Here is a 15,889-nt window from a genome sequence, read left to right as displayed (position 1 = left end):
GATCATCACATTCATCAAGTTGAAGTGCAACGAATATCTTAGAATAGGAATAATTTGAATTGGATAGAAAATAATAGTAATTGCATTGAAACTTGAGGTACAGCAGAGCTCCACACCCTTAATCTATGGTGTGTAGAAACTCCACCATTGAAAATACATAAGTGAAAGGTTCAGGCATGGCCGAATGGCCAGCCCCCCCAAAATGTGATCAATAATCTCCTTAGATGAAGAATAAAATAAAACTGAGACCAAAGATATCTAATACAATAGTAAATTATCCTATTTATACTAGACTAGCTACTAGGGTTTACATGAGTAAGTAATTGATGCATAAATCCACTTTCAGGGCCCACTTGGTGTGTGTTTGGGCTGAGCTTGATCTATCCACGAGCTGAGACTTCTTTTGGAGTTGAACGCCAAGTTGTAACGTGTTTTGGGCGTTCAACTCCGAGTCGTGACGTGTTTCTGGCGTTTTACTCCAGATAGCAACATAGAACTGGCATTGAGCGCCAGTTTACGTTGTCAATTCCCGAATAAATTATGGACTATTATATATTTCTGGAAAGCTCTGGATGTCTACTTTCCAACGCCATAAAGAGCGCACCATTTGGAGTTCTGTAGCTCCATAAAATCTATTTCGAGTGCAGGGAGGTCAGATTCCAACAGCATCAGCAGTCCTTTGTCAGCCTCCTATCAGAGTTTTGCTCAAGTCCCTCAATTTCAGCCAGAATTACCTGAAATCACAGAAAAACACACAAACTCATAGTAAAGTCCAGAAATATGAATTTAACATAAAAACTAATGAAAACATCCCTAAAAGTAGCTTGAACTTACTAAAAACTACCTAAAAACAATGCCAAAAAGCGTATAAATTATCCGCTCATCAGACAGCATACAAGACACCAATCGGGATGAGCCCCTTCCGCCTAGTATACAGAAAGGCTTGCCACCTCCCTGTGGAGGTGAAACACAAGGAATTCTGGGCAGTGAGAGAAATCAACATGGGATTTGAGAAGGCCAGAGCTGAAAGGAAGATGCAACTACAAGAATTAGAGAATATTCGCCTAGAAGCATACGATAACTCCAAGCTATACAAAGAAAAGATGAAGGCTGTGCATGACAAGCACATTAAAAGGAGAGAGGTCATACCTCGGGAATTAGTTCTCCTATAAAAATCAAGGCTGAGGCTCATGCCAGGCAAGCTGAGGTCAAGGTGGGAAGGACCCTACAGAGTAGAGAAGGCAGAGCCGTATGGAGTCTTCCACCTGAGCCATCCTTCAAGTTCCAATGTCATCAAAGTCAATGGACATCGCTTAAAGCTGTATCATGGTGAGAAGATGACGGAAAATAAAGAGCTAGAGGTTTTCCTCTTGGAGGACCCGCCAACAGAAGCAGATTAAGCTTGTGGACCGTCCAACTTAATAACGTTAAAGAAAAGTGCTGGGTGGGAGACAACCCACCATGGTATGATTGTTCCTCTCTTCTTAGTTTCTATTTTTAGTGACTCTTCTCATTATTTCTGCATATAGTCTGCATTTGCATCTGCATAAAAAAAGGCAGAAAGTTACGTGGGAGCAGTGCAGAAAGTGTGCCAATCGCACAAGCGTCACCATGCGTACGCGTCCCTCACGCGTATGCGTCATCTGAGAAATTGGCACTCCACGCGTACGTGTCAATGATGCACACGCATGACCTTGCGAATTCGACGTAAAAGGTGTAGTGGCCGAAAGTTGGGCTGGCTTGGTGCTAGCACTGTGCCCGAGGCACAAATCGCATCACGCGTACGCGTCGTGGACACATGCGCGTCACTTTCAAAATAAGCACTCACACGCGTGCGCGTGCTTGATGCGCACGCGTCATATGACATTTTAGCACACATCCCAAGACAAACATAGGGTTGTGCGAGTGCCATGTTGCCCTTGTGCTAATAGCACAAACACGGTCACGCGTCCGCGTGACCGACGCTTACGCGTCACCTCCTTTTCTGCGCAACCCAAGCGTACGCGTACACCACGCGTACGCGTCATTAGCGTAACGCAACCTGATCCCTGCGGTGTACACGTATGCGTCATTAGCGTAGTGCAACCTGATCCTTGCGCCGCCACTTGTCATATCTTTTCTTTTTCTAATCCTAATTTCTTTCTTTCTTCCTTCTTTCTTTTCTCTCCATTCTTCTTCCTCTTCACTTACTCTTTTCTTCTTCTTCTTACCCCTTCTCTCATATTTTCTCAATCTCTCATTCTCCATCATCCCTCTCTTTATCACCTTCTTCTCAAGGTTCTTTCTTTCTATTTTCTCTCCCTTCTTCCTCTTAATTATTTACTTTTGCATTATTTTAGTTGGTGTTAGATATCTTAATGGGTGATTTCTTCTATAATTGCTTGGAATTATTTGACAATCATTATTAATTATTTTTGGATTGCTTGCATGCTTTCAGTTTTAATTCTTTCCCTATCATATTAAACATGCATACTAAGTGTTTGTGAAAAAGCCCATATGGCATTGTGCAATTTTAATTGTTATATCTTTCTACTCTAATGCCTGTTTTTCACAAAACCCTTTCCATATTTTATTAATTTAATATAATTATCAATACACATGTGATTGTTAATTTGTTACAAGGGATAATACATTTTTCGCAATTAATGCTTGATCTATGCTACTCATGCCTTTGCCGGCATGCCAATAAACATCTTGCATTTAATTGCCTTCATCCTTCTTGCTATATTTCCATTGATGTCCTAAATACATGAAGTCACGACCATGTGTTAACGACATCCTTCTTTACCTTGGCAAGATCATCACTTGTAAGGTCCCCTTTCTTGCTCTAACCCTTGGGCTTACACATTACTTTTCTTTTTTCCTTTTCAGGATGACCACCAAAAGGGCAAAGAGAAAACTGCTACCAAACCACCAGCAATGAAAGGAACAAAAAGAATGCTAGCTACAGAACCATCTTCAACAGCTGTCAAACCATCAATAAAGTGAGTCAAGAGGATCATCAAGGTCAATGAATCTGAAAAAGCCTTTCCAGCATGGGACACTGCGTCGTTCAATAACCGCTACTGTGAGCAGATGTTCCCCATTCTAGCGGCAAGGAACTACAACAATGAGCACCTTCTTATCCTCTCTACCAACATTGTTGACTTGGTAAATCCCCACATTGACAAAAGACAATGGGGTTTCTTACGGAAACAGCCACGGCAGGTCAATCTCTCATGGGTAGTTGAATTCTACTCCAATTTTCACATGCCAACCCTGCACTCTGTCTATGTCCGTCAGAAGCAGATCCCCATATCTGAGGGGCCATTCAGCAAGCTTTAGATCTCCCCCCTACTCCAGAAAGATTGGACGCATTTCAGGAAGCCTCTCTCAAGCACCAGCAATACCAATTTGACTGGGACGATGTTTTCAGAATTATAGCACTACCTGGTAGCAAGTGGATCTATGGTTACCATCGATCCAGGCCTAAGGGCATATTGGCTTCAGCACTTACCTTGGAGGCTCGCGTGTGAGCACAAATTATGTCCCACTATGACATGGTTGTTCTGATCTGGTGTATCCTTACAGACCAGCCTCTCAACTTACCAAAACACATCCAGCAAGCCATGGGACACGTCTAGATTGCGGGCAACTTACCTTTTCCCGCCTTGGTTTCAGATTTGGTCTCGGTGGCCGGAGTACCCTATAGAGCTGGAGACACCAAGGCCATGCTTCCTCAGGATGATCAATATGATCTGAGTGGAAAATACATCTGACCCACAGTAGCCACTACTAGCCGGATGAAGACCCGGCCAGAGATATCCCTTTTTCCTTTCACATCACAAGCACCTTCAACAGATCAGCTACTCCATCAAATCCTACAAAGGTTGGATCGCATGGAGCGCCATAACAAGCACCAATTTACATACCTCAAGGAGCTGATTGTTGGCAACCATCCACCCACAGAAGAACCAGACTCTCCGGACTCCACTTCAACTACCAGCACCGGGAGCCCAGACGTACCCAACTGTGGAGATGCTGTTACCAGCCCCCCTTGTTCCTGACTGATGGCACCGAGGACGGTGCCAAGCTTTAAGTGTGGGGAGGTCGGTCAGTACCTGACTTCCAGAGGTAACTTCTCTTTCTCTTAGCACCAGTAGATAAATTTTCTGTTTATTTAGATAAAATAGATTGCATAGTAATAGTTAGTTGCATGTATACTCTGCTTGGTTGAAAAGTAATAAGTTCTTTTCAAAGACCCTATTTTTGAAAAATTTCACTATTTTAAACCAAAATTCTATATTAAATTTGTTTGAATATTGTAATTTGGAGCATGGTTTTAAAGCTAGAACACACAACCTAGTGAGATTTTGAGCCTAATTGTATGGTTACATTATTTGACCATGATTTTTATTCTTGTGTGTTTTCTCTCCTCTATGATTGCAATCTATGGTTTGTTCCATTCTATATGTTCATTATTTAATGTATTCATGCATATGTATGATTGAGGCCATCAATTGTTATTAGCTTACTATCCTAAATGGCCTACTATTCTAATTATCCCTTGTTTGCCACTTTGAGCATATTAATCCCAATTTGTTTTATATTTTACCACATCACTAGCCTTAAACAGAAAAACAAATTAATTACCCCAAATTGAATCTTTGGTTAGCTTAAGATAGAGATTGTGTGAAAACTAAATGTGGAGAAACTATGGGAACTCAGGTTAATAAGAATGTATGTTAATTGATAAATATCTAAGGTCTAAATGCTACTCATGTGAAATTATGAAAACCAAATGCATTGATGCTATGATACTTTCAAAAAAAATAAATAAATAATTTGTATGTTTCAGTTTAAGTTTAGGGGAATGAAAGCACCCCAAATGATAAGTTCAATAAAAAGAATCAATGCATATGAGGTGAAATAAAAAGAACATTTAAATGCATGAGTAAGTGCAACATACAAAGTGAGATTATGGGTATTTAGGCATGATTTTAGAAGTATAGAGAATGTGTGTGTGTTAGGTGAAAATTTAGGATAATCAAGGATTCAATTTTTAGCTCACTTGGCCATACATGTATCATCAACCCTACCTAAGCCCCATTACAACCTTAAAGAAAGACCTCATGATGTTTGCATGTCTGCATTGGATATTTGTTGACTGGTTATATAAAGAACAAGGTGTTGGAAAGCATGAATAGAGGAGACTAGAGTGGATTACCCTATACACCTGAGTGACTAGAGTGCATATACACTCCCAGTGAGGGTACAAGCTCGACTCTATGTTCCCGACTTACATGAGCTGTCTTCTTACAAGTTTACTTGTCTCTTATTGTGTGATTTGAATTAGTAGAATTTAATTTCTATTTGTCTTGAATAACTTGTTTATTTTCTTAACCAAGTAGGTATAGACATTTCATCATATAGTTGCATTGATATGTATAGGTTGCATTGCGTTGCGTGAGTCTTACTGTCCCTATTCATTCTTTTTTATCTCTTAGAGCTTAGCATGAGGAGATGCTAATGTGTAAGTGTGGGGAGGTTGATAAACCACTATTTTATGGTTTATCTTGTGTTGAATTGAGTGGTTTTTATCACCTTTCTCTTACACTTGTTCATGTAATTAGCGTGTTATACGTTGCCTTCCTGATTTAATACTATGATTAAAAACTTGCTTTCAGTGCCTTTAATTTGTAGATTTTTATCCATCTCTATACCATTTGATGTCGTGATTTGTGTGTTAAGTGTTTTCAGGCTTCATAGGGTAAGAATGGCTTGGAGGATAGAGAGGAAGCTTGCAAAAATGGAAGGAGCACAAGAATTGAAAGAGACAATCAGCGAGGAGCGACGCGCACGCATGGCTCACGCGTGCGCATGAATTGAAGTTCGCTGAATGATGTGTGCGCGTGCCTGACGCGTGCGCGTGACAATGAAAATCACCAAACGACGCGCACGCGATGGTGACGCGTACACGTTACATGCGCGACGTACAGTAGTTGCAGAAAATGCTAGGGGCGATTTCGAGCCAGTTTTAGACCCAGTTTTTGGCCCAGAAACACAGACTAGAGCCAGGGAATAGCAGAGACTCAACACACATTCTCATTCTGCATAGTTTTAGTTTTAGTTCTGAATCTAGAGAGATTTCCACTTTTTCCTCTAGGTTTTCTTCACACTAATAGTTCTTAGAATTTTATTGCTTTTTGCTATTGATTGGGATATTGAGAAGAGTTGGTACCTCCACTGAAGTTTCAATTATCCTAGTTTGTTTCCTTTGTCCCTTACTCTTTCATATCCTTAATCCTTGTTCAGAGTTACAATTTGATTGTTTTTAGAATTTATTAATGCAAAGAACTATTTTTACTTTTAATTAATTTTTGGTTATTGTTTATCATGTCTCACTTTTATTCCTCTATTAATTCTGTGAAATTTATATTCATAATAATGGAGTAAACTTCCAACTTGACTTGGGAGTTGATTAAGAGGAGACCCTTGAGTTGGAATGCCTAAGCGATTAGTTAATTTGGAAGTTATTGGCTAATTCTCTATTTACTAACGCTAATTCTTCCCAAGGGAGAGGATTAGGACTTGCAAATAAGAGTTAGCTCAATCACTTGACTTTCCTTTATTTAGTAAGGGTTAACTAAGTGAAAATAACACCTCTTAATGCTACACTTGAGAGATTCCAACAAGGATAGAACTTCCAATTAATCTACCCCCGGTCAAGGCTTTTTATTTTATTATAGAAACTCTCAATCATTTACTTTTTTGTTCTTCAACTCTTAAAAATCCTTGGAAAACCTCTGATCAATAAAACAGCACTCTTTTGTCAACTCGTTGGGAGACGACCTGGGATTCATACTCCCAGTATTTTATTTCTAAAATTTGTGACAACTCTTTTAAATTGATACGTAGAGTCCTCATTGGTTAAGAGCTATACTTGCAACGCTGTTTTCTCTATAAACTCTTAATCAGTGATTTTTTGCCACGCCACAAACACAGAAAAGTCGTCCATAAACACTTGAATAAATTTTTCAATCATGTCAGAAAATATGGAGAGCATGCACCTTTGGAATGTTGCAGGTGCATTGCACAATCCAAAGGGCATTCTCCTATAAGCAAAGACACCATATAGACAAGTAAATGAGGTCTTCTCTTGGTCCTTAGGGTCTACAACTATTTGGTTGTAGCCAGAATAACCATCCAAGAAGCAATAATATTCATGTCCCGCAAGTCTTTCTGGCATCTGATCCATGAAAGGTAGGGGAGAGTGATCCTTCCTGGTAGCTTCATTAAGTCTCCTATAATCTATGCACATGCGCCATCCAGTCACTGTTCTTGTTGGTATCAATTCATTCCTTTCATTTGGCACAACAGTGACTCCTCCCTTCTTGGGGACTACATGCACTGGGCTCACCCAAGGGCTGTCTGAGATTGGGTAAATTATCCCTACTTGCCACAATTTTAGCACTTTTTTTGTACCACTTCCTTCATTGTTGGATTTAGTCTTCTTTGTGGCTATCTTGAAAGCTTGGCATCCTCTTCGAGCAAGATTTTATGCATGCAAATAGAAGAGCTGATCCCTTTTAAATATGCAAGTGTCCATCCTATGGCCTCCTTGTGTTGTCTCAGCACCTTGATAAGCTCCTCTTCTTGATCCTCACTCAAGCTTGAATTAACGATGACTGTGTATGTGTTGTTGTCACCAAAACAAGCATACTTCAAGCTTGGAGGCAGGGTCTTCAATTCTACTTTTGGTGCTTCCACTTCTTTCTTGCTTGCTTTACTCAACATGATTGAGCCTTCTAGGAATTCGCGTGGTGGTTCACCACCTGAGGCTTGTTGGTCTTCCTCCATTGCTTCTTCAAATTAGTCTCCCTCCAAAACTCATTGGACTAGTGTCTCCATTGTATCCACTATCATGCACTCTCCAATAGACTCCTTGGGGTAGTTCATTACTTTGAAAACCTTGAACACCATCCTTTCTTCATGTAATCTTAAGACCAACTCTCCCTTTTGCATATCAATTATGGCTCCAGGAGTGGCTAAAATGGTCTTCCCAAGATAATTGATGTGTTAGCCTCCTCTTTCATATCAAGCACAACAAAATCAGCTGGGAATATAAACTCTCCCACTTTCACCAACAAGTCTTCCACCATCCCATGAGGAAATTTGAATGTTCTGTCAGCTAATTGCAGGGCCATTCTTATTAGTTTGGCCTCTTCAATTCTCATTCTTTTCATCATAGCCAAAGACATGAGGTTGATGCTGGCTCCTAAATCACATAGTGCCTTCTCAATGTTGATATCCCTTATGATGCAGGGAATTTGAAAGCTCTCAAGGTCCTTTATCTTTTGGGGTAGCTTATTTTGTATGATAGCACTACATTTTTCAGTGAGCACCACAGTTTCCTTTTCACCCCAGTTTCTCTTCCTTGTCATGAGCTCTTTTAAGAACTTGGCATAGAGTGGCATTTTCTCTAATACCTCAGCAAAAGGTATGTTGACTTGAAGCTTTTTAAAATCTCCAGAAACCAAGAAAACTGGCCATCCTTCCCATCCTTCCTCAGCATTTGTGGATAAGGTGCTTGTGGTACATAAGGCTTTAGGACTTGCTTTGGTGGGGATGGTGCAGGATTTTCTTCTTCCTTCTTGGTTTCGGATTCATTTACAGCTTCCTCTTCTTGCTTGTTTCGACTTGGAGATGCTTCATTTATTACCTTCCCGCTCCTTAATGTGATGGCCTTGCATTTCCCTCTTGGGTTGGCCATGGTATCACTAGGGAATGTATGTGTAGGTATTGATATTTTCTTGGATAAGATTCCTACTTGTACTTCCAGTGTGGAGATTTCTGCCCCTTAGTTCCTCATGTTAGATCTGGCCTCTTCTTGAATTGAGTCCATCTTTTTCTCAGCTTGCACTTGCCTCTCTGAAATAGTGGCAACACTCCCTGTAAGTTGTGCTATAGCTGCCTCAATTCTTGCAAAATTGCTGCTGATGTCACATGATTGCATGGTTAAGGATGGTATATCTTGAGGGTGGTTGTTGTATGGCTGTTGTGTGGAATGGTATGGTACATTTTGTGAGTTGTGGTATGATCTATTGTTGCTTGATTGATAGTTGGGGTTATGGTTGTTGTATTGGTTGGAGTGGTATGATTTGTGATCTTGGTTGTGGTTCTATTGGTTTCCCCACCCAAAATTAAGGTGGTTCTTCCAACCTTGGTTGTATGTTTTGGCATTGGGATCATATGGTTGTCTGGAAGAATTGTTCACATAGTTGGCTTGCTCCCATTCACATTCAACTTCTGGTGTTTCTCCTTCTTGTAGAGGGGGTTGGGCTTAGATAGCTAAGACTTGGTTCTTCTCCATCTTCTTGGTGAGAGCTGCCAATTGTGCAGTGATCACTTTGTTTTGAGCTAATAAAGCATCCATAGAATTGAGTTCCATCACACCTCTCCTTGGAGTTCTATCTGAGGCTTAGAAGTACTCATTTTCAGCTATAGTTTCTATGACATCAATGGCCTCTTCAATGGTCTTCTTCATGTTGGGCAATTGACGTTAGGATTTTTGCAAGTAAAGAATTTATAAAAATATTCGCGTTGTAGATATAGCTTCTAAACTAACAGAAATCCCTTCGTACAAAAGTTTTGGTTGTCACAAGTAACAAACCCCTAAATAAATTGATAACCGAAGTATTTAAACCTCGGGTCGTCTTCTCAAGGAATTGCAGGGAAGTGTTCTTATTATTGGTTATGAGTTTTGTAAATTGGGGGTTTTGGAATTTGGGCAATGGGCACAGATATAAAGGAAAATAAATTAATAATCATAAAATCTCTTGGCAATGTATGAAGAACTGGAAGTCCTATCCTAGTTATCCTTATCAATTGTGATGAGAATTGGATTTTTCTCCCACTTTGTTAACCTCTAACTATGAAAGTAAGTTAAGTAGACGAATTAATTCAAATCCTCAAGTCCCAGTCTTTCCTTGGGAAAAGTTAGAGTTATTGGATCTCGAATTAATTCTTGAAGAATTTCAATTTTCAATCAACAATGAGTTTGATAACTCAAGAGTCACCAATTATTTAACCAAAGCCAAAAGGGAAACTATCTAAATTAAATTAAAAGCATTCATAAATAAAACAATCATAAACTGAAATACCTCAAATAACATTAATTAAGAAAATCAATCCAAACATGGAATATTGAAAATAAATAAATACAAAGAACATTGAACCTAAGATGCAGAAGAAATATTCATAATCCTAATCAAAATCCTAATCCTAATCCTAAGAGAGAGGAGAGAACCTCTCTCACTAAAAACTACATCTAAAACTAAAAAGTGAATTATCAAAGCATAACTATGAATGAATGGATTCCTCCACTTTATAGCCTCTAATCTGTGTTTTCTGGGCCACGAACTGGGTTGAAAACAGCCCAGAAATCGCTGGAGAAGAAATCTGCCACGCTGATTTTCGTAACTGCGACGCGTCCACGTGGATGACGCGTTCGCATTGCCTAGCGTTAGGGTAACTATGGCATATTATATATCAAATCGAAGCCCCGGGCGTTAGCTTTCCAACGCAACTAGAACCGCATCATTTGGACCTCTATAGCTCAAGTTATGACCGTTTTAGTGCAAGAGGGTCAGGCTAACAGCTTTGCAGTTCCTTCAATTTCTTGTATTCCTTCCGCTTTTGCATGTTTCCTTTCCATCCTTCAAGCCATTCATGCCCTATAATCCCTGAAATCACTGAACACACATATCACGGTATCTAATGGTAATAAGAGATGATTAATATTAGCAAATACAAGACCAAAGAAGCATGTTTTCAATCATAGCACAAATTCCGGAAGGAAAACGTAAAACATGCGATTAGTATGAAAAAATGGGTAAAGAGTTGATAAAAACCACTCAATTGAGCACAAGATGAACCATGAAATAGTGGTTTATCAACCTCCCCACACTTAAACATTAGCATGTCCTCATGCTAAGCTTAAGAGAACTAAAAGAGTGAAGGGGAATGGTAGAATGTATGAAATGCAACCTATCTATATGAATGCAACTACATGCAAAAATGATTCTACCTACTTGGTTAAAAGTAAATAAGTTTTCCAAGACAAAAATAATTCAAATTCCACTAATTCAAATCATATAAAATAAAGACAAGTAAACTTGTAAGAAGATAGCTCATGAAAGCAGGGAACATAGAATCAAGCATTGAACCCTCACAAGAAGTGTATATCACTCTAATCTCTCAAGTGTCTAGGGTCAATCACTCTACTCTTCTCTAGTCATGCTTTCTAAACCTTCTTCTTCATCTAACCAATCAACAAATATTTAGCATACCAATGCAAACATCATGAGGTCTTTTTAGGGTTGTAATGGGGCTGAGGTAAAGGTAAGGATATATGTATGGCCAAGTGAGCTTTATAAAGTGAATCCTTGAGTAGTCTAAGATCTCATCTAACATATACATACTCTATAAAAATTTTAAAATTACACTTAGCTTCCCATAATTTTCCCACTTTTTATCACATACTCATGTACCAATTTTATTTTGATTTTACTTCCATGTGCATTGATTTCTCTACTAAACTTATTATTGGGGTAATTTTGTCCCCTTATTCATAAATATTTTTTTTTAATCATAAAAGCAAACATAACTTATCAATGCACATGGATTTTCCATTATTTTTTTCTATTTTGTTTTTTTTCATGAGTAGGTTCCCAAATTCCCAATATTCAAATAAATTAGAAACATGATACATTCCCTTATTAACCCATGTTCCCACAGTTTTCCCACACTTAAATTATACACAATATCTATCTTAAGCTAACCAAGGATTCAACTTGGAATTTTTATTTTGTTTTTCTGCTTAAGGCTAGTAATGTGGTTATGAAATAGAAGAGGGTTAAAAAGTTCAAAATGGCTAACAAGGGTGATGTAAAAGGTAGGCTTATTTGGGATAAGTGAGCTAATAACAAATAATGGCCTCAATCATATGCAAGCATGTAAATACACTAAATAATGGACATATAGAATGGAACAAAGCAGAGATTGCAATTATAGAGAAGGAAACACACAAGAATAAAAATTTATGGTTAAATAATGTAACCATATAAATAAGCTCAAAATCTCACAGGTTGTGTGTTCTTTGGCTCAAAAGCCATGTTTCAAATACAACTTCAAACAAATTTAACACATAGAAAATTTTAATTTTCAATTTAAATTAGTGAAATATTATAAAATAAAATCTTGAAAAAAAATTTATTACTTCAATCAAGTGGTAAAATATGCAATCAAACATGCAAATGCAATAACTAACAAGGAAAATAAACCATTGGTGTTGAGATAGAAGAGTAACTAACCCATGGAGATCGATATCGACCTCCCCACACTTAAAGATTGCACCGTCCTCGGTACATGCTAAGATGTGCAGGTGGACGGGTTGCTTCAACTGATGCTTTTCTCTAAAGATTGAGTAGATGGACTTGTTTGTCTCCCCAGTAAGAAGCTTTTCCTCTCCCTTTGTGGTGGCCATCCTGAAAGAAGAGGGAAAAGAAGAAAAAGTAACCCAGAAATAAAAATAAGAATATAAATAAAGTCTGGGTGGGTTAATGCCAAATAATGGGAGTCTCAATAACATGGTAGCTACAACATGCAAGTGAGAAAATAGTAGAGACACATGGCATATCAATAATGTAAAAATTTGCAAAAATGAAGGAAGAGAGTGTGGGTAAGGAGAGATAATATAAATTCATGTCAATGCAGAAGTGATACAGGTATAAAAGATTGGCATTGATATAAATAATATTACCTAACCAGAATAAAACAAGTCACTAAGCATTCAAAATAATTCAAGAGAAGATGCAACAGTTAAATAAGAAAATTCAACACCAAAGGAAAAATAATGAATTTAGAAAAGAAGGAAGAATGTACACTAAATTAAAATGTATGAATGAAAGTATGCAATTAAGTAAAAGAAAATGAAAGATAAGAAGAATGAGAAGAGAAAGAAGGGAAGAAGAAGTAAGTAAGAAAGGAGGGAGAAAAAATTAGGATTGGGGAAGAAAAGATAAGATATTTGGCAAATTAGGATAAGCTGTGCGGCGCAAGCGACGCGATCGCGTGGGGCACGCGGTCGCGCGACTTGCGCTGATACTGATTGACGCGGTCGCGTCGGTCACGCGGTCAGGTGACACAATTCATGCTACTGGCGCGAGGGCAGCCTCGCGCTCGCACAACTCTCTGTTCAAATTATTATTAGTGCCAAATTTTAAGTGACGCGATCGCATGGGGCATGCTATCGCATGAGTGGGCTTTAGAAGAATGTGACGCGATCGCGTGGGTCACGTGGCTGCGTGGGTAGAATTGTGCGTTCAGCACCAATCCAGCACCACTCTAGCACAATAATTGGTTGTGCACCCTTTTACGTCGAAATTCAGGGCACGCGGCCGCGTGAGATGCCATTATTCCCATGTGACGCAGACGCGTCAACGACGCGGTCGCGTGGGACGATTTGTGCCACTGGCACGCCTCCAGCCATGCTCCAGCGTGACTCTCTGTTCGTTTTTATTTTCTCCCCTCTCCTTGCGACGCGGACGCGTCGCTGATGCGGTCGCGTCGCGTGGCATTTTTTTTATGCATGAAAAATGCAGAATGCAATGCTAATATGAATGTTATGCAAAACTCCAGGTTCAATATAATAAGATAAAAGAAGACTCGGAAACAAATAAAACTAGATAAAAAATGAAAAAGAAACGATCATACCATGGTGGGTTGTCTCCCACCTAGCACTTTTAGTTAAAGTCCTTAAGTTGGACATTTGGTGAGCTCCCTGTTATGGTGGTTTATGTTTGTACTGATCCAGGAATCCCCACCAATATTTGTACTTCCAGTAGCCTCCGGGGTCCCAAACTTAGCATGTAAAGCCCTTAAGAAGCTTCAAACAGATTCTTAGGCTCCCAGAATGACAAATGTCAGAACAGATTCCAGGATCCCAAACCTTACTTTTACACCCGTTTTTGTCTCGATCTGCATTTTTCCAGCCGGGTGAAAGGTGATCAAAATTCTCACTGCAGCGACCAAACAGCTTCCTAGACCCATTCAGTTGAGCTTTACACCAACCTTTGGGTTTAAACTTAAAGCTTCCAACCATGATGAACCTTGCAGGACAATTCTTACCACTGGCCATCTTCCTTTTACTCTTAATGTTACAAAGAGCTCTAAGTTGACAATCCGTCTCCAGTAGCCCATATTCAAGTGGAATTAGAAAGCTAAGGGATATGAAGTTTACCCACTTGAATGTTGTGAAGGATGAGGGCAACTTAGGGGGAGGTATTTTTAATGAAATTACAAGCTCCACTCCCTTGTGCTCTTCTCTGATAATTACCACCTCTTTGCAAGCTTCTTCAATTTCAACCTCTTCCTCTTGGTAGCTTTCTTCCAATTCAATCTCCTCTTCATTGCTTTCCAAGGGCATGGGAGGTTGTGCTTCTTCTTCTTGAATCTCCATCTCTTGATCAACCTCTTCCAAGTCTTCAACTGTGATATGCTTTAGAGGTTGTACACCCTCCTTAGCATCAATTTCGAACGTCTTGGAAGGTGGTTCTATGACTGGACTTTCCCATGGAGGTTCTGCATCTCCTAGGTCTTCAACCACTTCTTCTTCTTCAATAATTCCGGCTTCCTCCACTTGTTCCAGTACAAAGTCATGTTCTGTACTGTTCACTGGAATTTCTAGTATCTCCTTCATGCTACGTTCTTCATTAGATTGTCCACATGAAGCCATGTGGGTTCCTTGAGTGTCCGAACGTCAGGAAGCTAATTGAATTACCGCTTGCTCCAATTGACGAATGGTTGCCTGAAATCAATCCACTGTTTCCTTGAAACGATCCTTTGTCTCTTGATGCACTCGGCTTTCATAAATAGGATCATAGTGCTCTTGGATTGATGGATATGGAGATAGTGAATTAAAGTGGTGGTTCTTGTGAGTAATTGGATTGGAATTGGGGTGGTTCTATATATGGTTCATATGGCTCATAAGGTGGTTGGTATGGTGGTTGAGGGTTAGGGTCATATGGAGGTGAATGGTGGAAAGGGGCTTGTGAGTTTGGTGGTCCAAAGTCATGTTGAGGATGAGGGGGTTCATAGGCATATGGTAGGTCTTGTTGGTAGTCAAAAGACTGCTCACCATAGCCATTGTCTTGATATGCATCACAAAATGGTTATTGATAGTCCATTGGAGGTAGTTGTTGCCATGAGGGTTGATCAAATCCTTGTGGCTCCTCCCATCTTTGATTGTTCCAACCATGGTGCATGTTGTCATTATAATCTCCTCTTTCTGCAACATAATTATAACCAGATTCATAGCCAAAGGGGTGAGAGTTCATAGTAGTGAGAGATAATAAAAACAAAAACTAACAAAAAAGGAAAAAAAATTTTGAAAAATATTTACAATAACCAATAATAAGACACACGTTTGCAATTCTCCGGCAACGGCGCCATTTTGACGTTAGGATTTTTGCTAGTAAAGAATTTATAAAAATATTCGCGTTGTAGATATAGCTTCTAAACTAACAGAAATCCCTTCGTACAAAAGTTTTGGTTGTCACAAGTAACAAACCCCTAAATAAAGTGATAACCGAAGTATTTAAACCTCGGGTCGTCTTCTCAAGGAATTGCAGGGAAGTGTTCTTATTATTGGTTATGAGTTTTGTAAATTGGGGGTTTTGGAATTTGGGCAATGGGCACAGACATAAAGGAAAATAAATTAATAATCATAAAATCTCTTGGCAATGTATGAAGAACTGGAAGTCCTATCCTAGTTATCCTTATCAATTGTGATGAGAATTGGATTTTTCTCCCACTTTGTTAACCTCTAACTATGAAGGTAAGTTAAGTG

The 15,889-nt window shown here is 39.2% G+C and overlaps 1 protein-coding gene across 1 annotated transcript; it reads right to left on the bottom strand.

The window, feature by feature from the left end:
- Positions 1-8,027: 8,027 nt before the first annotated feature.
- On the bottom strand, positions 8,028-8,456 carry LOC107459139 (uncharacterized). Its single transcript, XM_016077351.1, has one exon. The coding sequence runs from the start codon at positions 8,454-8,456 to the stop codon at positions 8,028-8,030; it is 429 nt and encodes a 142-aa protein (XP_015932837.1).
- Between the last annotated feature and the right edge of the window lie 7,433 nt (positions 8,457-15,889).

Source organism: Arachis duranensis, chromosome 7, assembly GCF_000817695.3.
Source record: "Arachis duranensis cultivar V14167 chromosome 7, aradu.V14167.gnm2.J7QH, whole genome shotgun sequence".
NCBI classification, from domain to species: domain Eukaryota; kingdom Viridiplantae; phylum Streptophyta; class Magnoliopsida; order Fabales; family Fabaceae; genus Arachis; species Arachis duranensis.
The sequence above is the reverse complement of the archived record's forward strand: the minus strand, read 5'-3'. Positions and strand labels throughout refer to the sequence as shown.

Coding starts and splice junctions, on each gene's coding strand:
- LOC107459139 (XM_016077351.1), bottom strand. CDS start 8,456: ATGCCACTCTATGCCAAGTTCTTAAAAGAGCTCATGACAAGGAAGAGA.